The 27,229-nt window shown below is 37.7% G+C and overlaps 2 protein-coding genes across 3 annotated transcripts; both read right to left on the bottom strand.

Moving 5' to 3' along the window:
- Window positions 1-4,562: 4,562 nt before the first annotated feature.
- On the bottom strand, window positions 4,563-16,394 carry gmppaa (GDP-mannose pyrophosphorylase Aa). 2 transcript variants are annotated; one of them, XM_034110050.1, is made up of 13 exons: window positions 16,264-16,394; window positions 15,484-15,581; window positions 15,127-15,230; window positions 13,795-13,987; window positions 13,581-13,640; window positions 13,362-13,492; window positions 13,198-13,212; window positions 10,308-10,442; window positions 9,892-9,989; window positions 9,610-9,656; window positions 9,363-9,455; window positions 8,438-8,606; window positions 4,563-7,843 (listed from the first exon to the last, which is right to left on the bottom strand). In XM_034110050.1, the coding sequence occupies exons 1-13, from the start codon at window positions 16,301-16,303 to the stop codon at window positions 7,743-7,745; spliced, it is 1,284 nt and encodes a 427-aa protein (XP_033965941.1). In that variant the 5' UTR covers window positions 16,304-16,394; the 3' UTR covers window positions 4,563-7,742. The 2 variants fall into 2 exon arrangements, with proteins under 2 accessions (XP_033965941.1, XP_033965942.1); XM_034110051.1 differs by lacking the exon at window positions 13,198-13,212 and having other exon boundaries at window positions 16,264-16,393.
- Window positions 16,395-18,317: 1,923 nt separating this feature from the next.
- On the bottom strand, window positions 18,318-25,653 carry pnkd (PNKD metallo-beta-lactamase domain containing). The gene is made up of 9 exons (XM_034110137.2): window positions 25,495-25,653; window positions 24,351-24,466; window positions 23,951-24,063; window positions 23,465-23,523; window positions 23,280-23,372; window positions 22,712-22,875; window positions 21,302-21,388; window positions 21,020-21,135; window positions 18,318-20,196 (listed from the first exon to the last, which is right to left on the bottom strand). The coding sequence occupies exons 1-9, from the start codon at window positions 25,650-25,652 to the stop codon at window positions 20,023-20,025; spliced, it is 1,080 nt and encodes a 359-aa protein (XP_033966028.1). The 5' UTR covers window position 25,653; the 3' UTR covers window positions 18,318-20,022.
- Window positions 25,654-27,229: the final 1,576 nt, after the last annotated feature.

Here is a 27,229-nt window from a genome sequence, read left to right as displayed (position 1 = left end):
TATTGAATTCCATGTATTTGCAATGGATGTTCCTAAAGCAACACATTTAACATCATTATCATCATCATCATATCCTGTCGGTCTCCTGTCCTTTCTGAAAGCCATAAAGACGACATTAGTCATTTAGATAACTTGTGTCCTCAATTACCAGAAGATTACTGAAACTACCATGAATTTAAGAAAATGGTAGAAATGAATCCAATCTGAATTTTTAAAGCATTACTTTAGATCCCCTCCCTCTAAATGTATCAATAAACATTAGAAAGTGATGCTCCTGACTACCATACAAGTTTAAGAAGATAATATTGGTTTGAAAGAATTCAAAGCTATAAATAAACAGCAACAGGCTCTTAACCAAGGCACTGTTAGTAACATGTAAACTAGTTGTTCACACTAATCCTAATATTATCACTTAATATTAGCAAATTCGATTTTATTTTTGAAAAAATATTGATGTAAATACATATACATACATACATATCGATTTGTTGTATAAATATTGCAAATCAAAACCTTTATTCACTAATAATTACCAAAAATCGTAGTTCTATCTCCTGTTATCAATGCATTCACATTGCCCCGCCATGAACTTCCGGGGAACGATCCCTCGTCTACATGAACCACGTGACGATAACCGTTTTTGGACTTCCGGTGTCGTAACTCTTCTATTAAATAGCTCTGGGCTAGGTTAATGCTGAGCTAGCTGCACGTCACCGTTACGCGCCTGTAAAGCAGCAAGATACAAACTTTACAAATTAGGCCAAGAAGTGTGTTTGATATTTAAAACATATAAGATAAATTGTCGTTGTGTTGATGCGAATTGTTTGTTACCTTCAAAGTGTTTTATAATGTAAAAACTTTCATTTTATAAAAAGTTTTTTAAAAAGTACGGCCAATATTTTTTTGAGAGTAGCTGGCCTTCTTGTAATATTCAGGGACTGTGGTAAATAGCAGTAACATCAGTAGAGAAATGAAAGCTTTAGCGCAAATTCAATAAGGAAGACCTAGCAATGAGTCACTTATCATCTCTCAGACTATGGTATCTATGCATATAACTGGTGGTGGTTCATAACACGTTTACACGTATACATGTCTCATTATGGTATCGGATTTCAAACTGCATTCCTGTCCTAGTCCGCGGGCCCCCGCCCACAGGGAATAATGTCTCGTCTCACGTTGCATCTACATGTCGTGACATGTAGATGCACAGACATTCTCCTGTACGCAGGTATCTAATCCCAGGCCCTTGCTCAAATGTGTCTGTGTAAAATGTATACCCTGGGACGTCAGGTTGTGGACTGTGTGTCCCCGTAGACTTCGGTCTTGTGGACTGTGGGTCCCGTAGACTTCGGTCTCTGTTAAAAAACAAGATCCCTGCTTCGGCAGGACGTTCGACCTTCGTGGCGGCGTAGTCAAGCCCTGCTAGCCAGGCAGGCGACCCTCAGGTCGTTTTCAGATAAGACCGGCACTGATTTCGGCCGTCAGAGTCTCAGCATGACCCGTTAGCTCCGGCAGTGATTCCGGCCTCCTGCCGCATACATATGTTAATCTATTATTCATCCCCAGATCACCACAGTCACCCTACAAGGTAAGAAACCTCAGTTCATCTCAGGATTCTATTACTTCACTGGTTTTGGGGATTTCATCGGAGCGGTTCTTTCCCTCCTGAATGATTATCCTGCAAACCGGGGCCTAATCGCCAAACACCATTCCATTCTCCTGTCGTATTATCATGGCAATCATTTCATTCATATGACGTGTAACAATAAATATATATTCCGTACATCACGTCTCTCCGGTTTGAAATGAAGCTTAGCGCAAGTTCAATAAGGAAGACCTAACAATGAGTCACTTACACGTCACTCTATTGCTCTCTCCCCCCTCATTAAATGCGTGGGCGTCACCCCTCAGCAGCCATTGCTGCACATGTTAAATTCCTTAAATGCCTGCTCTTCCTTCCCTGTCAGTTCTCATTTCAGGTGACCCACCGCAACCCTCCTCCACCCCTCTCGCCTCCCGTCTCCTCCAGGACAAGCTAAACCTTCCTCCTTCAGACCGGTCCCACCTACTTATCACCACCACCAGTGGTCTAGACCCCGGGATTTCATCGGAGCGTTTCTTTCCCTCCTGAATGATTATCCTGCAAACCGGGGCCTAATCGCCAAACACCATTCCATTCTCCTGTCGTATTATCGAGGCAATCATTTCATTCATATGACGTGTAACAATAAATATGTATTCCATACATCACGTCTCTCGGTTTGAAGTGTTGATATATCACGCAGTTTTTAAAAAGCCTGTAGGATATCAAGGCAGCAGGAGGAGGATTTCAGATGTTGCAACTTCTTTTCCAAAGGTTTCATCATTGATAGGATCAAATGGTGTCATGTAAATTGACCTGGTTGGAGGAAAAAAAACAATGTCCAATATCAAGATTTTCAATATTTTGACAGTGAAGAATGTACAATTGAAAAGAAGGCCCATTTGTTATTATTGTAAATAATGATTCATTGCATTTCTGAATTCGAAATTACAATCTCAATTACAAAGTCTCTCTTTATAGATGTTATTGTGCAGTGTAGTTGTGTTTTTTGCAACCTACAACAAAAGTGTCCATAGTTATTAAGAATACAACACAGATTTATAGTGCTGCTGTTCTGGGGTTTCAACATTAAAGGTAAAACCAATCAAAGACACAGTCAAAGTCAATGCAGATCATAAACAGCAGTTTAGCAAAGTCATCATCAGATTTACTTAAGGAAGAATAAATGTAGGACAGATAAATATACAATGTTTTGAGTTTGGCCCAGCTGTGAACTCCAATGAGTTCAAGATGGGGTTATAGGGGGATATAGAGAAGGGGGTATTTCAGGTCAGCATATGTGGGTGAACAATCTCTCTCGGCGCTGATGTCCTTCAGTTTTTAAACATAAATAAATAATGGATCTTCACAGTTTTCTTTTTGTATCTCCAGAGTTAGCTGAAGTGGTTTGAGGCTTGAGGCAACTGGAAAGCGTCATGCTGAGCTGGAGCTCATAAAATACAAAAAAGCTGCTGATTAAATCAATCATGAGCAAGCCGTTCTACAGTTTTAACTGAAACTCGTAGATGAATTTCAAACCAAAGCAGCAGGCTATCGTTGTGAGACTGTCAGGTATACGTCTTAGTTTTCACCAGTACGTATACCCTAACATTACATTTTATGAGGGCTAGAATATATGTATTTATTTATAAGAAATCCCGTCTGGATCTGCCGCTGTTTGTGTCATTTGTATCTTTGTTGAATTGCATCGCTGCTTGATGTTTGCTTCTCTATAGTTTCAAACTTTCCCCATTCAAGTTGGTTTTCCTTCAATTGGAGATGCAGTTGATTTGGGGTTTTTGGTCGATGAAAAATACATTGGCAGCCTGAATGATGAGCAGAAGTCTCCTCTGGCTAATATGGATCACAAGGGAGCTGATGTCACTCTGCGCAAGAGCGGTAAGCTGTAATAGACCCATTGCCCTCCTTAACAAAAAACAAATAAAATGTCCTTTGTGATTAATTAATTAAATGTTTATTCTTCAACTGGTTGTCAGTTATTTCTTACACTCTGACATCAGCTGTGATAGAACATGACAATTGTAACATAGACATAGATTTACTGTACAGTGTTTGTTTAAGCCTAGATTAGTTTCAATCAGGGGAGACTTTGATGATTGATTTCATTGAACACAATTGTATTTATTGCCAAGAATACACGGATGAATGTAATAGTGTTGGGGATTAGACCCCATTGTGTTAAAATATATATTTGGGGAGGGGGAAACCAATATTAGAACCCCCTCCCAGGGTCTAGACATGGTGGTGTTGGAGGGATGAAGGGATTGAAAGGAGCTGAGCTAACAAACTACATTGTAAATCAGAGAATTTTGCAATTCATTAAAAAATAACAAGTTGACACAATTTAATTTCCATTCTGTCATTCTGCTCCACATTAAGTGATTCTCTCATTGTTTGTGGTAAATCCTGTGCTCAGAGGAATCTGACCAAAACGAGAAAGAGCTGCTGAGTTTATAAAGGGAAGAGAAGTGGAACTAAGACTGTTTTCAATGTGGGGATTCTGACTTGGCTTAGCTCCTCGGTATTAAACTTGCCAAAGCAGACGGTGAAAGGCACAAAAACAATACATGAACATTTGGTTTTAATCAAACAGCGTGAAAACTTCATGACTTTATATTTCATGCTGCATTCAAAGTTGTAGAGAGTAAGCACTACAACAACACATTTCTTTTTTTCTTGGAACTGGTATTTAGTGCCATGAAGTTATGAATCACAGCAATATTAGTCAGGCTATTAACATTTGAGCAAAAATATGTCAGTGTATTTATCATGCTGAACCTTGACTCAGCATAGCTGGCAGTGGCTGAAATTAACAGATGGTGTTTGTTTGTTTATGCAAATGTGTTGAAGGACAATTTTTACATTTTACAACATCTTGTTAATACAAATGCAAGATTATTCCTTCAGTCAGATTTGAGTTGCTTATTGTGCATACTTCCCAAAATAATGACACAATGAGAACATATTTTGTATACTGTATTTCATGGCAAGTTCTACATGTAAAGTAATTTCCTTACCACTTGATACACTTACAGGCATAACCAATGACACCACAGATATGAAAGAAAATCACAATAGGTTATGCTCAGCCAATACCTTGTACATCTAAGAAGACTAAACAAGCTAAATAGCCTACATCTTTCTACACGGTGTTGTGCTGTCATGTTGGTGCCATAACTGTAACTTTAAACCCTCAGTGTTGAGACAAGTTTGCCTTCCAGTTGGCGTTTCTATTTCAGGGGTTATTACACCACATCTATCAAAGTCAGAAGTCAAAAAGTCTGACTTAACATTTCTGGAACACAGCACATCTGCTGAGTGAGGAACAAAAACGCCCGCTTTAAACCTCTTTGGAGAAGTGGGGAACAGGCGCTCTTTGATGTTTCAGGGCACAGTTTAGCACAACATTAGTATTTACTGGTGACGCATGACATGAAAGGCAAATGCTATTCTTCCTTACCGTATGAATGTGTGCAGTGCGAGACGTCAGTTTCTATTTGACAGCTCATTTGTCAGTCCTTAAGGCTTATAGTAGGCTTCACCCTTTCAGTTTACAGACACGCAAATCTCCACCTATCTCTCAGGTGGAAACCCTCCCTGACCTTTGCCATACGCACACACACATCACACCTACACACACCTTCTGGGGAGTTACAATGACTACTGCAGCTGTTTCTTGGTTTATTTTTGCCTTATTTTGTTTTGGCAAGATAATATTGGAAATGTTGCGTCTGTGTTCATATATTATCCCAGAGGTGTATTTTTCTCAATTTGTGTATGACTACAACCTGTAATCTAGCAGCAGAGGTTTTCTAAATCAGGCACTAATGTGAACATTTACAAACACCTCTGTGAGTTTTGTGCCCTCATTTGCCTTTCTAGTTAAACAATGCCTCTAACTGTCACATCCTAAAGCCCTCTGATCAACTCATAACTTGAACATGTGTCCTCAGCAGAGATTCCTGTTAGAAACAGGAAGCATCGAGCCACTGGAGACTTTCAAGAGGCTAATAGCGACACTTTGGATTTCCTCACGCTTCACTTACAGGAGGCCTGTTATATCGTACCGACTGCCCTGTTTTAAACACAAGTCGTGGCACAACAACGGCTTGTCAGACTAGAGAAGGTGTTAGTTTAAAAGCCTGAAATGAGTAGCTAATATGTCATGGGAAGAAAAACACCTTCAGTATGATTCAGTCTTAGCCTGCTGCCCTTCAAGAAATTATACTATATTTTATTGTGTCAAATATATATGACTGCCTCACCTTGTCTTTGCCTTACTTAGTCACACATTGGATATGCAACTTAATGAGTATTCCCTGATTTTCCTTGTCAAAGACAGACAATTTATATTTGATCTATCAATGAGCAATAATATGTATTCCAACACTACTTGTGTCGACTGGTAATGGTATTATCATGAAAAGTTTCAAGAGCATTTTACAGAGTTGATTGTCTCTCAATTCCTCCTCCACTGAAAATAACTGGCAGTATTTCCTGTGAAGATTAGTTAACGCACTGCACCAAATATATAGTGTGTAGAGAATCATAGATATCAAGGTCCAGTAAAAATGGGCATTTGAATTTGTATTATGTGTTACACTCTGGATTCAGACTTGTATCTATCATGCACTCGGCTAAAAATGAAAGGAAGTTTTGAAAAATGAATCCTCCTTACATCATTAACTACCGTATCTATTTAAATTAACACTGCATACTTGACAAGATTCATATTTCTCCTCAGCTGGTGATTTCAGATAAAGACTAGTATTGTTACCATTGCCATCCGTTAATTTGTATTACTACTCAATACAATACAGTATTATGCTATGTATGCCTGTCAAGACATTAGAACATATATTATATTGGTATCATTGAAACTCTGATGTCAGGTTATAACAATGGATTTTAGAATTACAAAATAGATAAGAAAAAACATTCCCCCTAAAAAAAAAAAACACTGGACAAGAATATTAAATCAGCAAGGGGAGCAGAGACACTAAAATCTAAAAATCTGTGAGTGGAAGCCAATTAGATCTAATGACTTTTAAGATTGCCTTTCATGTGAGGAGCGTGGGGGTTTTAGCTAATTAATTACCATCCCACAAAGAGGATAAAACACTTCAATGACAGGCCCTCAGACTGGCATGAGGCAGTGCTTTTTGAAGAAGTTAGGCACCTGAATCATCAATGGAAAGCACAGGCACCTACATATAGAAATCTATTTACCTACACATTTACATTAACTTGTTTTTCCCTCCTGTCACTGGAGGGTAGTTTGTGAATAGACTTGATTAAGTATACCATTCTGCATTTCCTGTATCCCAATTTAAAATCGCTTCTTAATAGACCGCTCTTCGCAATAATTGGAACAAAAGTGCTGAAGTGATCATGAGTGCTCGAGGGCTTAATAAGTAAATGTTAATGTGCTGTATCCATAAATTGAAACAGTTCCTCCAGTGATTGCGGAAGCACCATTTAAGCATCTTGTGTTGCTGCTTATATGGCCGTCTCCAGGCCCCCTGCTTAGTTTACATTTTAAAAAGGCAACATCACTTGATTGCAACGTAAATCTCGAGCCCGCTGATTTATTTTGGTGGTAGTCAATTTTTGAGACAACCAATGACGATGGTTAACGGTTTTAATCAAGAGCTCCACACAAATAATCACCACAGTCAGTGGCCAGGGATTTTTATTCCCTAATAATTCCTCTTCTCACACTCAAGTAACAAGTCTCAAGTTTATCAAGGATGCCCTTGAGAAAAACAGAGCGTAGTTGTCTATACACCTTTTTTTTTAACATCATATTATATCCAAGAAAATATATTACACTAATATTCGTAGTAATTTTACAGTTCGGTAAAGTTAACATGAAAACAACTTAAACCCCTGGCATGACAGCATTTTTCAAGGAGAATCAACATGCTTGATTAGCTTTCCGTTAATGCTACTGACACCCAGTGATGCATAAAGGGCTGAAGGACAAATATAAAAAAACAATTTTTCAAAATGATTGAATGAATCCCCCTATCTTGATATTTGACGTCTTATATACAGTAACTCAGAGGGCAGGGCGCTGTGTGTGCAGCAGCATTCTTCATCAGTGACAGTAAGTGGACAGAAGCCCGAGTAAGATTAACTAGAGAATAATTTGGTTTTTGAAGCTGCGGTTGAGGTCTTTGTGTGGTAGGACGATCGAGTTGAGTATAATGACCTCAGAAGGGATGGTCACGTTACAACCTGAGGAGAAAGCCAAGGCCGGTGATTAGTCTCTGTGCAGGACATGAGAACGTTATATTTCAGTTTTAAAAACGCACTCCTGGCATTTATCATTTGATGTGTTTTTACATTTCTGGTTTGTTTTGAAAGAAGAAAAAGAACCCTTAGAGGTAAAACTGTAATAAAATGTACAAGAAAATAAAACATTTACGGAAAATAATAGACTAAGATAGATCCTTTTTCTCTGGGCACTAAGTGAAAGAAGTGTTGAACAATGCACACTTTGCATTAAATAACACAATGACACGTCTGTGATTCAGTTATGCTTTCCTGTAGCTGATTATTACTGCGAAAATGTAAAAGGCCAATATGACAATTATGACATATATGTAAAAAAATAATCATTTTTTACGGAACGGATTCCAGCATAAAACCCTTGGTCTAAGCAAACTACATTTAGAAAAATGAAAGCAGATCTCTCATTATAACCACTTACTGTTCATTTATGTCAAGAACATAAAAAAAGATGCTAATAGCAAAATGCATTATGTTATTTAATATATGATCATTTACACATGTAGGACTGAGGTTTCTCTTAGGTCAGAGCATGCTTACCCAGAATAGTAATAGAGGGTGTGAGTTTTCCCTCTCTGAAGAGCGTCTCGCTGTCAATCTTTGCGAAGGGATCATTTGGGTTAGGGTCACTCGGGGTTCCTTCTACTCGGGCCCACTTGCCAATAGTGCTGTCCCATCCCACAATGCTGTTCAAAACACAGCAGTGATCCTACAGGAAAGCCATTTGACAGAAAACATCAACAGTTAATTAATTGACTGTACAATGACGTAAAGATCAAGAAAGAAAAAACAAAGTATTTCAGGTATTCCTACGAGCTGTGTTAGATAATGTTTCTAGGTAAGACAAACAGTCTAATCAGAGTCTTTAATATTCAAATTTAAACTCAAGTGAGGTGAGCGGATTAGATTTATCTGCCCATTCATCCTGGGGACATCCTAACATTGTATTAGAAACATTATCCACACTTCAACAGTGACTTGTCTTGAATTAATCTTCAAGCTTGTGTCGAACAGGAAATAGTGTTGCCCGTGCCGCTCACAAAGATGTCATTTTTAACGATTTGGAGGCTTGCATAATTTAATCCCATGTCTCCAATGACGACCGGGTGCCTCCGAAATGAGTTCAGACTGCAGGTGACTTATTGTCTTTTATTGCATACTTCCTACAAGGACACTTGAGCTGCCTTTCTAAATAAACACCACCTGTTTTTTTCATACAAAGTTATACTCTGAGGGAAGTTAATCATTTTAGCAATGGATGTTTTGCTGCTTATTTAGCAAAAACCTTTAACCTATCTTAACAATAAGAGTTAGTTCATCTGCTTGTGTGGTAAACAGATGAAAATGGCATCATCAATTAATTCAGACATAACCTACTGTGCATTGCAGTGGATGGCAGAACACCAAATAACCAAGCCACTGCAGGAGAGGATACAATTCCCGCCGTGTGTCCGAACACCCTCACCTGTAGAGTTGCACCATGAAGGATGATGGATTCCCGAACTCTGACCCCAGCACCAATCGTTACTCCTGTGCCAATCGAGACATTGGGGCCCAGCTGGAGCAATACAAGGAAAGAAAAAGTTAGATACACTTGTATTCTCCATCTTTTCTTTTACCAAGAAAAGCTACATATTGTACACAAAAGGATGTTCTGTTAATTTAAATGTGTTCAAGATGTAAAGTGCAACTCAATGAGAAAGGATGCTTACCATAGCAGTGGGGTCGATGTTTGCTGTAGGATGAATATAGACATTACCTAGGAAAATGAGTGAAAGTATGAATAGCTTTGTCTCCAATAAAAAAGAACAAAGCTATGGAAGACTCGGGTGTATTTGAAGATAATGCAGTAGCACTTAAAATGGTTTGGCCTATTGAAAGAAAATGTACATGCAGGATTCTTGCTGTTCTGAGTATGTATCTTCATTGTTGATTGCACTTATTGGATAAAAGTGTCAGCTAAATGAAATATAGTGTAATGTAATAATTCTTACCACTTATTTTAGGCCCCCCCTCTTTAATTGTGGCCAGTCTTTCAGGATGAGTGGTGTGATACTGGTTGAGGTACAACCGACTGGCGTAAATCGCAGACCTAGGAATCAAATACAAACATACAACAAATGCTTAGCATCAAAATATAGATCTCAATAGTATACTATAATAGTAATAGTAATAGTTGGTGTACAAAAAACAACATATAAAGTATGAATTTGTATTTGCTTAAGAACAATTAATAATACTCTCAAACTATGTTCAATTTGAATATGCCATACTTTTTTTGATTTAAGCCGATATGATTTACAGTCCGAAGTCTCTGTTCCTCTCTAACCTTTTTAAAGGCTACAGTGTTGTCACAAAAACGAATTGATGTGCTGTTGAATGTGGCAGCATTTATGAAATGAGCACTCACCCTGCAGATTTAATCTGGCTCCAGAAGCTGAGGGTTTTATACACGTAGAGCTTGCCCTGTCCCGCCAGGGCAGTGAAAATGTCCTGCTCCAGCCTGATGGCCTCTGCCCGGTGCCAGCCGTTGGTTGGCTCCTCTCTGCAGGAGACACATCGTCACTTTACGGCACTGAGTCACAAACCAGGGCTGGGGGCCACATTTATTAAAAAACAATCTTGTGCACAGGGTTAGGGGTTAGAAATCCAAGACAGAGATGGGATGTAACCAGGAAATATGATGAATAATGTTATGCAATAATAATGCAATTATTACTGTAGTAACACCCAAGCTAAACTCAGCCACTATCCAAGTGTGGTTGCCATGTATCTTGATATTCTTTTGAAAAATGTATTGAAATTGAAAATATTATTTTTTAAAAAGGCACAGGATTTCACAGAAGACGTGGCCCGATAGTGAACGCAAGTGAAATACTAAACAGACGATTAGACACACTGACACTCACGGACTAGCATTCTCCCCAACTATCTTATGAACTATAAATATGCAGTTAGAGTTGTATTATAATATTTGGTATCGGAGAGGGTGTAAGTAAACATATGTACTTAAATAATTGAGGATGAGTTTGTACTCCTGTTGCCCTACTTTAAGAGCCAATATCTACCCTTATGATGATATACATGATATTGGATGTTTCGTGGTGAGTAAATAAGTGAATACGTCAGTCGGTAAATCCTATCTTAAACTCTTTATTAATTAAATGCTTGACTCATTAAAAGTACTTGCTCATTTAATCAAGAACTTTAGCAAGTACATCAGCCTTCCTGTTAAAATGCGCATATTGTTATCAAATTAGAAAGGAAGTGTCCATCATAATACCTCCATGTATTATTTTCCAATGATACGACCCATGAGCTGACAACTGATCGTCTAGCCCTACCCCACTATTAGTAAACTAGTCTTTGATATTTCTAAAAACCTATATTTATGGGCAGAAGCAACCGAGTGGTATCCTTATTTCCAAATGTTGCTAAAGCCAAATAAAACATGAATGTATTGCTCTACAATCCATCCCCCAGAATAAATTGAGTTCAGTTAGTTGAAATGCATCATGATGCTAGCTTTGATGGTGTCAGAGCTGGGCTTATTACCTAGTGGTGATCCAAAACCAACCAAAACCAAAACTTAAGTAGAAGAGAGTATGTGTTCCATATTAATCAGGGTCTCTGGCATAGTGTATTGTGAGAGCCCCTAGATGAAACAGTTTTAAATATTGATGAAAAGAATATTTTAAAGGAGTGCACCCATAATCGAAGTTTTACCAAAAAGGAGGGGATGTGGTTAGAGGCAAAGTGCTCCCCTAGAGATTTTGCAGTATAACCCATCTCATTTCTATCAAGCATCTCTGATGAGTTCAACAGTTTTGCTGATTCAGTGCCCAGCTTGATTTAAGTGCTATTGATGTTAGGCAGGTGAATTATGCACAGCGTGGCTTGACCTTTTCTTAATATATTTCAAGTGTCCTTGGGGTGCCAAATGCTAGGTGCTTTACACCAGTGAGCGTTAGAAAACATAAAAAGGGAAAGTGTCAAATCTCCAAATATTTACACAAATAAAAATCCATAAAGTAATCCCATGTGTTTTTATGGCTTCTGTGAGTGACCAGTGTGCAGCCACATGCACATTTAGGCTGTGAGCAGACAGGAAACGTTTTTTAAAAGCACAGCAGGGAGTGTAGCAAATACATAAATCAGAATATACACACCCATTACTTAATTCTTCATGGTAGCTGAGCAACAAAGTTTCACAAAAGCAAACGACCTTTTAAGACGTTTTGCTAGCTAACCTAAAATAACAACAAGGATATATTAAGAGAAAAAGAAAACTCAGTCAGTTCAGTTAAATGCTTGTCCTTAAAAAGATCAACGGACAATCACAAAAAATGCAGGATGCAGAGTTTAAACTCCGAGAGTAAGCTACGATAAGGTCATAGCAGGGTTTTTTTTTAACCTTTTTGCAAGTGGATTTTGTCTTTACTCTATGCAAACGTTTTACATTTTGGGAACATTGTATTTGCATACTGACAGTTAGATGAGAAGATTAAAAAGCCTTAGGGCTATTTACTGTAAGGTAGCCTTTAAAACCGGGAATAGATAACGTAAATATCACAATGAACGATAATGTGATATTACAAATATAAGAAGATTACTAATCTAATATTACAATATCAATATAATAATAATTATATATTACCCAACCCTACATTAAATAGGCCAAAGCCAGCTGCCAGGTAGCTTAACGTAGCACAAAAAGAAGCCAAAGTTAGCCTGGCTTGATCCAAAGATAACAAAAAAGCACATATACTGTATGTCATTTGTTTAACCTAATCAAAAACTGAAGAATAAAATCCAGAATGTATAATATCACAGACTGTTTCTCGGCTCTACTGTTAATTATCTTGATTTTCTTACCTACGGAAAGAGGCAGGCTGATTCATCATTTCCAGTCTCTATGCTAAGCTAAGCTATAACCGCCTGCTGGCTTTAACTTCATATTTACAAAACAGATATGAGAGTCATCTCATCTAGGTGTCTGATGGAAAGGAAATAATCATACTTGTCTAACTATTCCGTAGTACTCTCAGATAGGCAAATATCCTGTAGTGTAAGTTTCAAGCACAACAATTTGCCAAAACACACAATAAGTAAATAAACCAAAACAGACCTCAGGCAAAATGGGAGATGCATAATTGGACGAAGAAAAGGGGACACCAAGAAGGCACACACGCATTCACAAAGCAGCCTGGGCAGTCGCAGCCTTCTCCTGGGTTCTACAGCTCACACCATACACTAAGTGCTCTATCACTACACCGCGTAGCCTGAGGGTCCTCACTTACCCATCGTATGGATATCTGATGATTGTGTGAGCAAACAGTAATCATGGCAGGGATGAGAAGGGAAGGAAAAAGGACACATGAAGAGAAAGCAAAGAAATGCAATAAATGATGTCCACATGCATTCCCACACACACACATCCCCAAGATGGAGAGCTTCAACTCACAACAACATGTCCTGCTGGTTCTTCTGAAAGACAGCACCGATATGCTGGAAGATTTCCGGGGTGAAGAGGTATATGCCGCAGTTTATGATGTCGCTCACAAATGTGCTCGGCTTTTCCACATAATGCAAGACCTGAATAAAAAAGAAGAGTTGTTGTTATTTTAAGATGAGACAGTAATGAGTGGCTAGAAGTGGAAAGAAGATAGGAAGGGCTACTTACTTCCTTTGTTGTCTCGTTTTCAACAATACAGCCGTAGTTCATGGACTGCTTTCTGTTTGCCTGAACAAATAGAATTTAGAAATCAAAATTTGACATCCAAGAAGCCAGATCTCATATTTCATTATATTCAGCAAGCTAGACACAATAACTAACAGAAAGAAAAACCTTTTGGAGTTTTACTTTGACCAGATCTAACAAGTTCTATGAGTCTCACCGTTGTCCCCAGGATAACAAAGCTGTTTGGTTCTCCGTGTTCCTTCTGGAAGCTGAGCATCTCTGCAAGGGGAAACGCTGAGCAAACATCAGCATTCAGAACGTAGAAGGCCTCTGGACTGCCGGACACGATCTGATCTCTGAAGTGATAGATGCCACCCCCGGTGCCAAGGGCAGCATACTCCTGCAGATACCTGTGGTGCAGAGTCAGGAAGATCAGCTAACCTGCAGTCATTCAGCAGGAGCGGTGCAGCAGCAGTTTCTATCAAGACCATGACTTCAACGTATTATAAACATACTTTAAATGGGTTGAATTCTACTAATAGCATCGTATAAACATAGGAAAAGGAATTACTATCTATTCATAATTCTTGATTATAGTATATTACAACTGTTCCATTCCATGTTGCATTTGTTCAGTTCATCGTATGCACAAACTCAATGTATAACAATTATTTACAAAACATGTCTCTGTAAACACACCATACCCAAAAAGGAGCAGGGAGAAGAAAATAATCTTATATTACCTGCCGCTTTCTCAAAATAAAGAAAGAAAATAGAAATATTCTGTCCTTCATGTTTTCTTATTAATACAAATAATAATAAATGTCATGTTTATTTTATGTCCATGAATCTACTTAAGTAATGTTATTAAGTACAATTTTGAAGGTACTTTTAATTAAGTATAACATCTAAATACTTCTCCAACCACTGCCGACTTTTACTAGTATTATAATACACAACTTCTTTTACTTTGAAAAAATGACAGTTAGTGACAATTAATATTAAGTATTATTATACTTTGTCAATAAACAATGATTTACAATGTGTTACGACAATAGTCATAGCGCCTATAACTATACCTTTATAAAGTGCTATAAGAGGGCAATATAAGTATGTGTTTTGGGCCAGAGAGTGTTTTTATTCCAGATAGTGTTGAAAGGGGCAGACAGCGGGGATGACATTGCCTAATGCTTCTGAGGGCTCGTGTGACGAACCTGCGTATCTGGCAGCGGAAACATTTAATGGGCTGCCAGCTCTAACCACGGAGATATGGTCAAAAGTATGTTTATAATGTATTATACTGTAGACATGGGAGTCATAGAAAGTGTTACCATGTTTAGGAATACTATCACAGTTTAGCACATCTAAGAAAAAATAAGTGTTCTTTTATTTGTTTAATTATGTGTATTAAAAAAAGTACACTGTGAAAATGTCTTTATAAACAAAGTATATAAGTCATAGCTATGAACGGTCAATATGCAAGTGTTACTGTATGAATGTTCTTATTTAGTAAGGTAGTCGAGTAAGACTAAGAGCTTTGTTTCTTTACCTGATGGAGATTTTAAACTCTTGCTGTGCATTGAACAGGAATCTGTTCAGTTCTTCATTCGGTTGATAAAAGCCGATGAGCAAAATCTCCTTCATATTTGGTACCTTGTAATACAAAAAAGTATTTATCAGATTGTATGAACTGTTTATGAACAGATGCATTTATGCAGATTGACTCATTTCTATTTGGATCAATTCAAGTACAACCCCCATAACTGGTAACTAACTTAATAGAATAGTTCACTTGAATATAGAACATATCTACAATGTAACCCTAATACAGTCTAGTTAGGCATCCAGAATCACCCTACATTGTACATTACATTGAGAAAAGCTCTCGTATTGCAGTGGCACTTACCTTGGCACATGCTTCAATGTGATGCTGCAGCATGGCTACACCAGCTACAGGAAACAAGGGTTTGGGCACTTCAAATGACAGGGGCCTGAACCTTGTGCCTGGAAAGCAATGCGGGGGATTACTCTTACATCAGATTACAATGCAGATCCCATTTTAATCCATGTTTCTAGTATGCGGCTATACGCTATTAGTATCTTGTATGGATACAGATCACTCCTTAACTACAACAAAGGGGATGCATTGCACATTGCAAAACTATTTTAAAACTTCTATGTCAAACGTAATTCCTTGCTTTACATTTACGGTACTTATATCTTAATATGTATGAACTGAATGTCTGCCGAACTGAAAAGGGTGTCGTAACGCAAAGATAACACGTATTATTAAACACTTTCCTTTAGTAAAGGTACTTTATCATCCTAAAAAAACTCATTTATAAATGGGATTACGTTGACTTGATACGAGATAATGGCTCTACAAGGAGATTAGATGAGCAAATGATAATAAATAGTAGGCAGGGTATAAACAGCAACATAACTGTAAAAGCTACATGTATAGACAGTGTTGTTATTTACATCGCGTAATTTAACGTTGTAATCATCAAGTGATTAGGCTATTAGGTCATTTGTTTGTGTGCGGTCCCCTCATTATGCCACGTCAGTGATATAAACAAGCTATTCGGGTCTTTGGAGTTCTTGTTGGTATTAGCCACCTAGCTTCGCTTTAACGAAGCACAGCTGACTCTGAAAACACGATAGGAAGGAGTTGTGTTATGCTCACCTTTCTGGGGGCCTCCAATTAAAATAACCGCCTTCAACATCTTGACTGAGAAGCTTTAATTTGTGACAGACGAGGTGCCTGGAGACTACACCTGTAACTGTTTGGTGACACTTCCGTATCCACTTCCGGCTTGTGACGTTGACGTTATCAGAATAAAAGCACGGAGTAGAGTGCAGTCAGTGAAAGTGAGTGGAGAAGACTTTAGTTTAGACGTATTATACAAAATATATTACCAATACATATACCTACCAATACAGTTTTAAAAGGAACATTTATATTTCGTTTTCCTATGGTTGTAAACGAATAGAACAACCAATCAGACAACAGTAGTTTAAACAGCCCTGTCTCCTGTGCAGACTCTCGACTGTTGGATATGGAAGTAAATCTGTACCATCGGATTTTGAAATTAAAAATCAATTCTATTAATTATAACACTGAATAATTATGCATTGAACTAATGTATCTACTCGTTTTCACTTTTTTGATTAAATGTTTACAAATTTAGAATCCAAATGTCACTGTTAATATATTCAGTATATTTATATTCAAGTGGCTCTAATTCAGCTGGCCAAATTCAACTGCAAAATGTGGGATGTTAAAAAACATTTTATACAGATAAAATTCTGCTTTTCGTTTTTCAAAATCATTGATATATAATAAGACATTGTTAAATATATACAATTGTATACAATATTTAAAAAGACATTGTTTAAAATATACTACGATTACTAATCGATGTGGTCCTGTAAAAAAAACTCTAAAGTGTAAGTTTATAAGTAAAAACTTCCTAAAAATTTTAAAAAACGATGTCTTAAATGTTTTTTCACCAAGATTAAAACAAAATATTGAAAAGTATCCCTTTTTTTTACCAGAATAACAATACCAGTTTGGCATCATCTTGTCAAGTAATTGTTCCTGATTTTATTATTTTAAATGGCATCTGGCATCAGCCTTTTCAACAACACACATGTTGACATTTTAAGGCAGGAAAAGCACAGGTGATAGCAGTACTCACATGAACTGTTTCTTCTATATTTATTTATTTTGGAATAACAATAAAATAGAAAATACAAATACCCATTGATCTACAAGACACTATACTTGGACAGCACATTATTTTATGACATATTGAGTTGCTGTTCATGAGTGCAATATGTTCTGGTTGTGGTTGTTTTAAAATAATGTTTTTATATCTGTTAGTATATATATGTATTTCTAAGAGTATTAGGGGCTGTGAGTTTCAGGAGCTAATACCTAAATGCTGCTTCTGATGGTTTATCACAGGTTTATAATTTACAAAGGCATTCAAATGCTGCCATTATATTGTGTAATAATTACTATAACTGTTTTAATATGCTGTGTCTGAGGTGGATCCAAGACACAAGATATTTTGTTTTGTTGTTCCATTTTATCACAAGGCTTTGTCAATGGATTATTCTTGTCTCCCGTGCGTCTCCGGCATGTGCGTAAAGTAGGTTATTCCCTTATTTGAGTTTAGGGAAGTTAAGACGTTTTGGAAAACAACCTCAGCTGTCAGTCTTGAGCACTCAAAGACGACAAATAACATATACACAGCTCTAATGAAGGAGTTCACTTTGATATTTCCTCATAAAAACGTAACCTGAAGTAAAACAGTCTCCCATGCGGTGGTATTCATAACTCAAACATATGCAAATAAGATGGGAATCTGCATCAAACAAACAGAAAAACATTTTAGTCAACTATCACCAGGGGACAAGGTGCTTTGATACGCGCCCTACTGCCGGAGCAGCAGAGGAATCTGAAGAGCGTTCACAGCTGCTCAAAGGTTTAGAGGTTGTATTCCTCTGCATTGTGGCCCATCTCCACCTAAACAAAAGCTGCATCACATTTCCATCACAAAGAGACATTGACAAACAACAGAAGAGGAATATTTGTCATGTGAGTGGGAAGAAGATTGTTTATTATACTGAAATAATGTGTTCATTGTATTGTCACAGTATAATAAATCCTTAAATATAATATGTACAATTTGGGTTTTCAAATCGGCTATTAAAACCACAGTCAAGGTCACATTGTATTCTCATATAATAAACTTTATTTGTTTAAGATCACCAACTTACTCTTAAATATTACACATTGCAGTGATTGCAGAACATAGCTCATGCCTACAATCGCTTGAATGAACATCACCCTGTACATTAGATAATCTGTAATCCAAAGGTAAACATAAAAAGAAAATGATTTCTTTAACAGCCATTCTGTCATGTCTCATACATATCAATGCGTTACCAGTCAAATCTATCACATTTATTGCTGATCTCGCTCACGCTGTGCAACTATGAACACTTGAAAAATACAATTCCAAATGTGGAACAATTGGTTCAGCAAAAGTGGGAAACATGTGTTCTACATCTTATAAGTGTTGGCCAAAAAAAAAAGAAGCAGTCTAATCACGTGCATTGTAAATAATTAGTGTCAGCAACACCACTTTGAAGTTTTGAGTTAACTTTTAAAAATGGTTCTTCATGCAGCAAACAAAAATTCACATGAAAGGCTAGTGTACAGACCTTTTACCCAACAATGTTCTATTACAAAATGACAGTAAACAGCAAAGAGTGTTTGTAATTTGATAAATGAACCGTACCAAAATTAAATATTCACAAACACTCAATTACAAAAATTACAACATCCATGGAAAAGTTACCCTCCTGCAACACTGTATGTGTAGGATGTACACTGAACACAAATATAAACGCAACACTTTTATTTTTGCTCCCATTTTTCATGAGATGAACTCAAAGATCTAAAACATTTTCTATATACACAAAATAACCATTTCTCTCAAATATCGTTCACAAATCTGAAAAAATCTGTGATAGTGAGCACTTCTCCTTTGCCGAGATAATCCATCCCACCTCACAGGTGTGGCATATCAAGATGCTGATTAGACAGCATGATTATTGCACAGGTGTGCCTTAGAATGGCCACAATAAAAGGCCACTCTGACACGTTATTGGGGGGGTCCGGAAACCAGTCAGTATCTGGTGTGAGGGGTAGGGTTAGGGTAATGTTGTGAATCGAGTGGCCCATGGTGGTGGTGGGGTTATGGTATGGGCAGGCGTATGTTATGGACGACGAACACAGGCCACTCGATTCACAACATTACCCTAACCCTACCCCTCACACCAGATACTGACTGGTTTTCGGACCCCCCGAAATGGTTATGTTGTGTATATAGAAAATGTTTTAGATCTTTGAGTTCATCTCATGAAAAATGGGAGCAAAAACAAAAGTGTTGCGTTTATATTTTTGTTCAGTGTATATTCAAAACAATATTCTATTTGCCCTTAAAGTAACCCAGACTATGCATTTAAAATACAGTACCTAACCCATGTAGTATGCAGACCTGTTTTACACACACAAATCAGAAATCTGCTTGGACCTCACATAACTTAAAGTTACGCATGCACACTTACATTACTATTAAGATCTTTATATTAAAGAAACTGAACTTTTCTGTCTAGAAACACAAAATTAGCATAAAATACAGTACGTGGAGAGGTGATAGGTTTATTGAAAAGTATCATGTAGTAATGAAAAGGTTCTTAGTGGTATAATTTACGTTGATAAAAGGTCAACTAAATTACTTACAGTAATGCCCCTTAAATGTAGAAAAAAAAGTAATTCTGAACAGACTTAGCCTTTTTAATTCAGTACCTCAGCTTCACATGGTGCCACTGTCCAGTCCAGGTGTTTAGCTGCTTAGTGTTTCCAGTACTATCTCCTGTTGAAGAGGTCTTTGCGTTTCCGCAGCTCCTCCAGCACCCGGGCCCTGAACTGGGTCCAGTCCTCGTCCTGGAGCTGCTGGACGCCCAGGGCCACATGGAGCTCTTCAGATTGGCTCCGCAGGAAAGGATTGTACTGCTTTTCTTCTCCGATAGTGGAGGGACACTGGAAATAAAGCGCGTGTTAAAAAAAGAAACCCTCCTCAAAATGAATGTAGTCTCAATGACTCGTATGTCATTCATTCACAGAACAGGATTGTGTACCAAGTGGTTCCTGCCAACTAAAACCACCACTGCATTGCATTTCTGCATCTCTGCCTTTTAGTCCATAATAAATCACATGTTACCTTTCCCCTTTTATGCATTTAATTGAGAATACTCCACAATGATTGCCAATCCTTATAATACAACTCTAACTAACCAAAGTTAAAAAGCAGGGAAACAAGGAGTTAATGTTTTACTAGGAATTTGCTATTATCTTCCCTAATGTAAAGCTCTCATTCGTCTTCTGCAAAATAAGAAGTCAACGAGCAAGAAGAGCTAAAGTTGCTAATTTGTTAACATGTCACTTGTGGGTGAAAGCACAGATGTAATTATTAACTTAATGAAGGCTGTTGTTGTGCATGCTGTCTCACAGCTTACTAGGACACTCGGAAATAACAGAACCATTGTTGATGTTATTAGTAACACCTTTGCTTTTCCTGCTGTGACAAGTCAACATTTCTGCCGCGGAAAAGCCCTTTTATTACCGATGTGTGAAACTGCCTCGAGTGCCATGCTGTATAGATGGCAGATAAAAACTCATCTAAATTCTGGATAGACACTTCACTCAACAGTGAACCTTTGCTCTGCTGCAGATGAGACTTGAGTGTGAGAGCCCGGGAGAACAGCGCTGTGAAAGCAGGTGATAAAGCTTTCTTTCCAGGTGCTGAATCCTCTCTGGGATGGCGTGCTATGGAGGCATAACACAGGCCATAGATCATTCTCACCGTGCACAGCTTCTGGGCCCGCTGCAGCAGCACCCACTGAGATTTGTTTTCCCTGGCAGCGTTACGAGGCTCGACCTCAGCAGCAAACAGGAGGTTGTCCTCAGCATATTCATGACCTGAGGAAAAGCCATGGGACACAGAAATACAGTTTACATGCACAACGACACTTAAACGTTTCGAGCCTCCCAAAAGCCCTTTATGGGACTTTATAAAAAATGACTATGGAGGTACAGAAATGAAGCCAGAGCAACACATTTAAACCACATCACAAAATGTTCCTACCAGGCCATAATAAAGTTTCATCACTTAAGGCGGCGACTGTGTCCAGAGATGACAGCATTGTTGTGGAACTGCCTTCAAACGTTCTCCCTGAAAACAAGAACAGGTTGTTGTTACTAATCTTAACTTAACAGGTTATGTGTTTAATCAAGCCTAAGAAGGTAAACTATCTGAATGTTAGAAGACCGCACTTTAAAATTAAAATACTTAAAATTGAGAGAAAAAAACAATTTCCGAGGTCATGAAGGTTGTTAATCCATACTGGAAATGGAAAGTGAAGTCAGTCAAAGTCAACATTATTGACAATCTTCTGTGTGTTAGATACAGACAGGGATATCGAAATGCCGATTCTCACAATCCAAAGGAATACAAGTTTAAATACAGAAAGATACCTACATAATCAAACATAAATATCATATCACAAATTCCCACATTAACGGGCATCAATACAAAATAAAAATAAAAATATATTTAGGTAAAATAAGTTGCATTTTTTTTTTAAATCAAGCTGTGTTTAATAGCTGGTTGCTGGTTAGTAACAGTAACTTTGCCCTGCAGTACCCCAAAGAGTACACAAGATGCTGATATTGCATAATGAAACAAAACAACAGCACCCCTTACTATAGTTCAGATGGGTGTGTAAAACAATATAGGTAATAACAAATGAATTCATAACAAGACATAGCATTGTCAAGGCCCTGTTACATTTGAAAGCAAAAATGAACCTGCATGGTTTCACTACTTGCATGTAATAGCAGTGTAGAGAAAGAATGACAGTGATATACATTGGAAATTAATGCCCTGTGTGTGTTTGTATTTTCGTGTGTGGATAAGCATCCAAAGGAGGCATATGAGCCAGCGCTATGAATTCAAAATGCATTCCCCGTACAAGACATATAGGAGCTGTACAAAACTACCATTCTTGAGGTCTTACATTTAGATAAGCCACTAGGTATCTGCACACTGCACATGTTGGATTCTCCCATAGAGATAATCCAGTACAGAATAGACTGCTCATAAGTACTCTACCTTTACCCTCCCACACTCCTGAATGCCTGTTTCACAGGATGGTTTGTGGTTCTTAAAATATCATTCTATATAAAAAAACAATCAGGAGAAATAATTATATATTCAAGTCTACTTTTTCACGGGTAGATTTCTGCATGAGGACCATAATGCATATCTGACTGTATCTAGCACATTATTTAGCTTAGCATTAGCAAAAAACAATTCACTATGACCTCGTGGCCCCACTAAGTGGTGCAAAGAGTCACATTGTGTGTAGAAGGACTCCACAGCAAACATACACCCCACAGAGGTTCTCTTTCACTGTGTGTCATGTGATTCACATAAACTCGTTCTTTCACTTCTGTATGATTCTTTTTATGATGGATCCCCCCTTCTGTTACTCACCACATCCGGAGAGGAACACCAGGTCACCGGAGAAGAGGCTGGAGGGGGCGTCGACCGTCTGGCCGTCCAGGAGGTAGATCATGTGACCCACTGTGTGTCCCGGAGTGAAGAGGGCTTTGAAGTGCAGACGGCCCACTGTTACTGAATCCTTGTGTGAGAGAGGGCTGGGGAAACAAACAAACAAACAAACAAACAAACAAACAAACAAACAAACACTGGAAATGACTACCTTGCAGTTGTTTGCCTCCACCAACCAGTCAGGTTTGAGTTTACTGACAAAAATGGCATTGCATCATTCTTTTATCCTTTTCAACATTTGAGTGAAGTTGTCTTAATTAGCATATACATTCTGTTCTGGTTTATGTAGGGGAATTGGACATCAGCACTGGGGGAAATACACTTGAATCCAGTGGTTTGGCCGATGTTGAGCTTAGGGTAGCCACATACTTCAGCAGTTTATACGGAACAGTTTATCATCCAATGATAATGCACCGTGCAGTCAGCTGCTTCCATTGCAGACAGAGGGGACAGGATGATTCTGTGCAAAGCCGTGTGAGCGGTGACTTACTGCGTGAGGCCAGGAATGTTATCAGCGGCGTTTCCGTATACTCTGCATGAGCTGTGAATCCTTTTCAACCCTTTGTTCCCCCCACTGTGATCCCTGTCAACAGAACAGAAAGCCGCCGTTTGCCAGTATTGTGGACACATTCAAATATTGCGCATTGCTCCTCGTGTTTTTATACAAAAACTCACCAATGCTTGTGTGTGCAGAGTATTGCTTCGAGAGTCACTCCCTCTTCCTCGAGAACTGCCTGAAAGATTACAAATGCTGTCACAACCTTCAATTACCATATTAAAGATAGCCTCAGGAACACTGTATTCAGAAGCCTTTGGAGCTGCAGGATACTCCAGTCTATCGACACAGTACAGCAATGGCAGTTTTGCTCGTGGGATTGTAATGGATGCTTCTGAGAATGCAATAACGTTGATATCTCACCCTTGGCAGCACTTCAGAGGTGTGGTAAACCTACATCATTTAACTGAATTTGAAAGCAATCATTTATTTCAAGGAGATCTAGAAACTATTATAACTGTCTTCGGCAGTGTGTACAGCAAACATGGATGTGTAATTGCAGAGGATCTGCGTAGTTTCATGGATATAGAAGCACCGTACAGACTAAAGAGTCTTTGAAGTGTTACATAAACACAACGCACACATCTGACAGTAGAGGCATTCACCTGCACTTTCTGAGGGTCTGCAGGGTCTACAACGACTGCAACACTGGAGGCTGTGTCGATCACAAGGTAGCTGTAGTTGTCAGAGAGCACCGGGATGGGAATAATTTTAATACCTGCGTGCAGACAAATAAGGATAACAACATTAAGTATTTGGGTCAATATTAAACCTTATTTATTTAGAATGATCAAAATAGACTATTAGCATGCATGATAAAGTTAACAAATAATGTTAATAGTATGTAACTAAATGATAGCACATTTGACAATAACACAATATGCTTTTATACTGTACACCACATGCATTGTGTTTGGTTTGAACAAACAACCGTCTTACAAAAATGAAGGAGTAAGAGCAACACTGTATACAAAAAGTAACCTGTAAATCCAGACCACTGCTTACCATTGAACTCCATTGGCTGAGATGTGGAGTGTCCAGCAGGGTACTGTTCTCGGGCTTTCCTCATTTGCCTCTTGTAGTACAAGTAGCCAAGTCTGGTCTTAGTGTAGAGTGTGTACCTGGGAAATAGTTCACAGGTTTAAGTGGCAAGCATTAATAATGCTAGCCTAACCACAACATGAAGTTATCATCTTTCTAAATGACACGGAGGTCACACGTACCCAAGTGAAACATCTACAAATGTACAGTGGTGCTAAAAGTACTCAGATGTTTTACTTAAGAAAAGTATCAATACTTAATTGTAAAACTACTCAAAAAACAGTAATTCAAAATATGACTTAAGTAACAGTACAAAAGTATATTGGCCTCAAAATATGCTCAAGTACCAAAATGCCTAGTACACGTTATGCATAGTGGCCCATTTCAGAATCATAACATTAGAGATTCAGATCATTGATGCATTAATGTGTTTATAACTAATCGTAAATGTAGAGCTAATTCGAAATACATGGTATACTGCTTTTGAATACCCTAACTTATATATATATATATATATATATGTTTAGTTATTAGTTGATTTGTTTAAACCAATGAAAATGTAGTGTAGTAAAAAGTACATCATTGGCTTTCGAAATGTAGTGGAGTAGAATAATAATAAAGTAGCATACAATTGGAATACTCAAGTAAAGCCCAACTATATCAAAATGGTACTCAAGCACAATACTTGAGTAAATATACTTCATTACATTCCACCACTGCAAATGTAGTATGGCCAAAGTGCTAACTAGCTACACCAGTAAAACCATAGGATAAAATACCCAAACATATCAGAGTGTGTTCTACCAAAGCAGCACAAGATAGTAGTAGATCATGCAGAAGAATCTGATCTTGCAGATATAACTTTTCTGTTTGTATGTACGCCGAATAAAACAGTTACTGATGTCGTTTAAGGAAATGCTTCGACCAGACTGTCAGGGGTAGAACTTTTGACGACTGGCAAAGTGGCTTAAATGTGGAGAATAATTGAATACAGTCCGGTGGGTCGGCCTCTGAATAAGAATGACAAGATGTTGCTCAGCTACGCTAGCGAGAATCACTGCAATGAAAACTAAACATGTTTATATTAAGAAGGTCATAATATACTCACGCGATTCGGAACAACGGCTTCTCTGTGCGGGCCATTATGTTGCTGATTACTTTTCTCCAGAGCACTTGTACTTTGCGTCTGTGGCGAACACATAAACATAAGAAACAGAAGAAGGATGCGGTGGCAACCAGCGTTACCATCCAGTCAGGAAGCTCCATAGCCCCTAAGCGGAACGTAATGACGTTCCATGGGACACGCACACCCCGGAAGCGAGGAGATCAATAAAACAAATACAATACAGCGATATCGTTTTCATAATGATTTTTTTTAATTTGTCTTAAAGACCTTAAATTAATAAAAAATAAATGTATGTAAAAAGCCCTAGCCTTTTGTTGTAAATACTTTAATTTATTTAATTCCTTTAATGTCTTGTGAAGTTCTGCTTTGTTTATTATTGGCTTCTGTATGCACTTGTCCCTTTTTCTATTTTTTTATTTGAAGACTCTGAAAGCCATGTTAAAGAATAATTAAGAAAATAAAGCAATACTGTTGCAATTTTAAACCATGTTTATTTTATTTTAAATCTCACATCCATGGAAGCTATGGTCTATGGAAGTTAATTTTTGCCACCAAAAGGGGAAAAATAGTCAAATTAATTCTGAGAAACTGTCTCAAAATGATGACTTTGCATCATAAGATAATGAGAAGCGTTCTTAAAAAAGACTCACTATTTTATTAGAGCAAAAACAACCATCAGATAGCAGTAATAATGATTAGATAATTAAATAATAATAATAATAGTAAATGGTGGAAATTGGCTTCCAAAAGATGCACTGTGGTTTCGCTTCAAAGTACTTCTAATGTTTTTCCTTTTTCCCCCCCAAAAAATGTGTTGTTGTTTCTCTCTATGACACATTCATTTTTAGAAATTATTTTGAGCTTAATTAACCCTGTTCCAAAATTAACCCCACATCCACAAACAACATGTTTGTTTTAATATTAGCCCTGCGTTAAAGTTACTAATCTATACAGAATGATACATGTATGCTACAACAAAATTCCACCTTAATTAAATAATGAATTCATAGTATGACGTCAATATGGAATCAAGCCTGTTTCAGTAGACTTCTAAATAATATAGCAACACTTAACATTCCTGCTATGACATTGGTTAACTTTATAGGCTACAGCTCTAAGTCCGACAATACAGTCAACAATTGGGATGTGAATATGATTTTGTAAAAAAAAATCCTCAGGAAGAATGCTTAACATGGTAAAAATGAATTAATTGTTAGGAGATGTTTTACCTAGTTGTGTGTAGGACAGTCTGTGGTGTTGGTTTTTCAGTTGTATTTTTATTATTTTGAGTAAGAACCTGAGCAACCGGAGTGCCCATGCTTTCTAAAACACATCAGTGTAAGTTTCAGTGAACGTATCCTATTACAGGGATGCCATCCTCCCGTGGTGAAGCTTAAGACTGCATACCCCAAGAGAGAAAGGACGAAGGCACCACTGATCCCATCTCAGGCTAAAGCCAACAGGTGAGTACAATTTCTTTCTTTTATAGTTTTGGTTGATGCATGTTTTTATTTCCATCATTGTCCTCATATAATTTGTTAACCACCAATAGGTTGTTTTATATGGTGTATTTATTTGTTCACATGCAGAGTTGGTCCAGCACATAAATAAAACAAAAAAGTTCACCTTTGTTGGTTGAGTTGTAGTTTTTTTTGCACATTATTTGATTGAGCTATTATAACAATGAAAGTATAAGGGTTGATAACATTTAATTTAA

This window comes from Pseudochaenichthys georgianus, chromosome 21 (assembly GCF_902827115.2).
Source record: "Pseudochaenichthys georgianus chromosome 21, fPseGeo1.2, whole genome shotgun sequence".
Taxonomy (NCBI): Eukaryota; Metazoa; Chordata; class Actinopteri; order Perciformes; family Channichthyidae; genus Pseudochaenichthys; species Pseudochaenichthys georgianus.
This window is presented reverse-complemented; position numbering and strand designations above follow the sequence as displayed.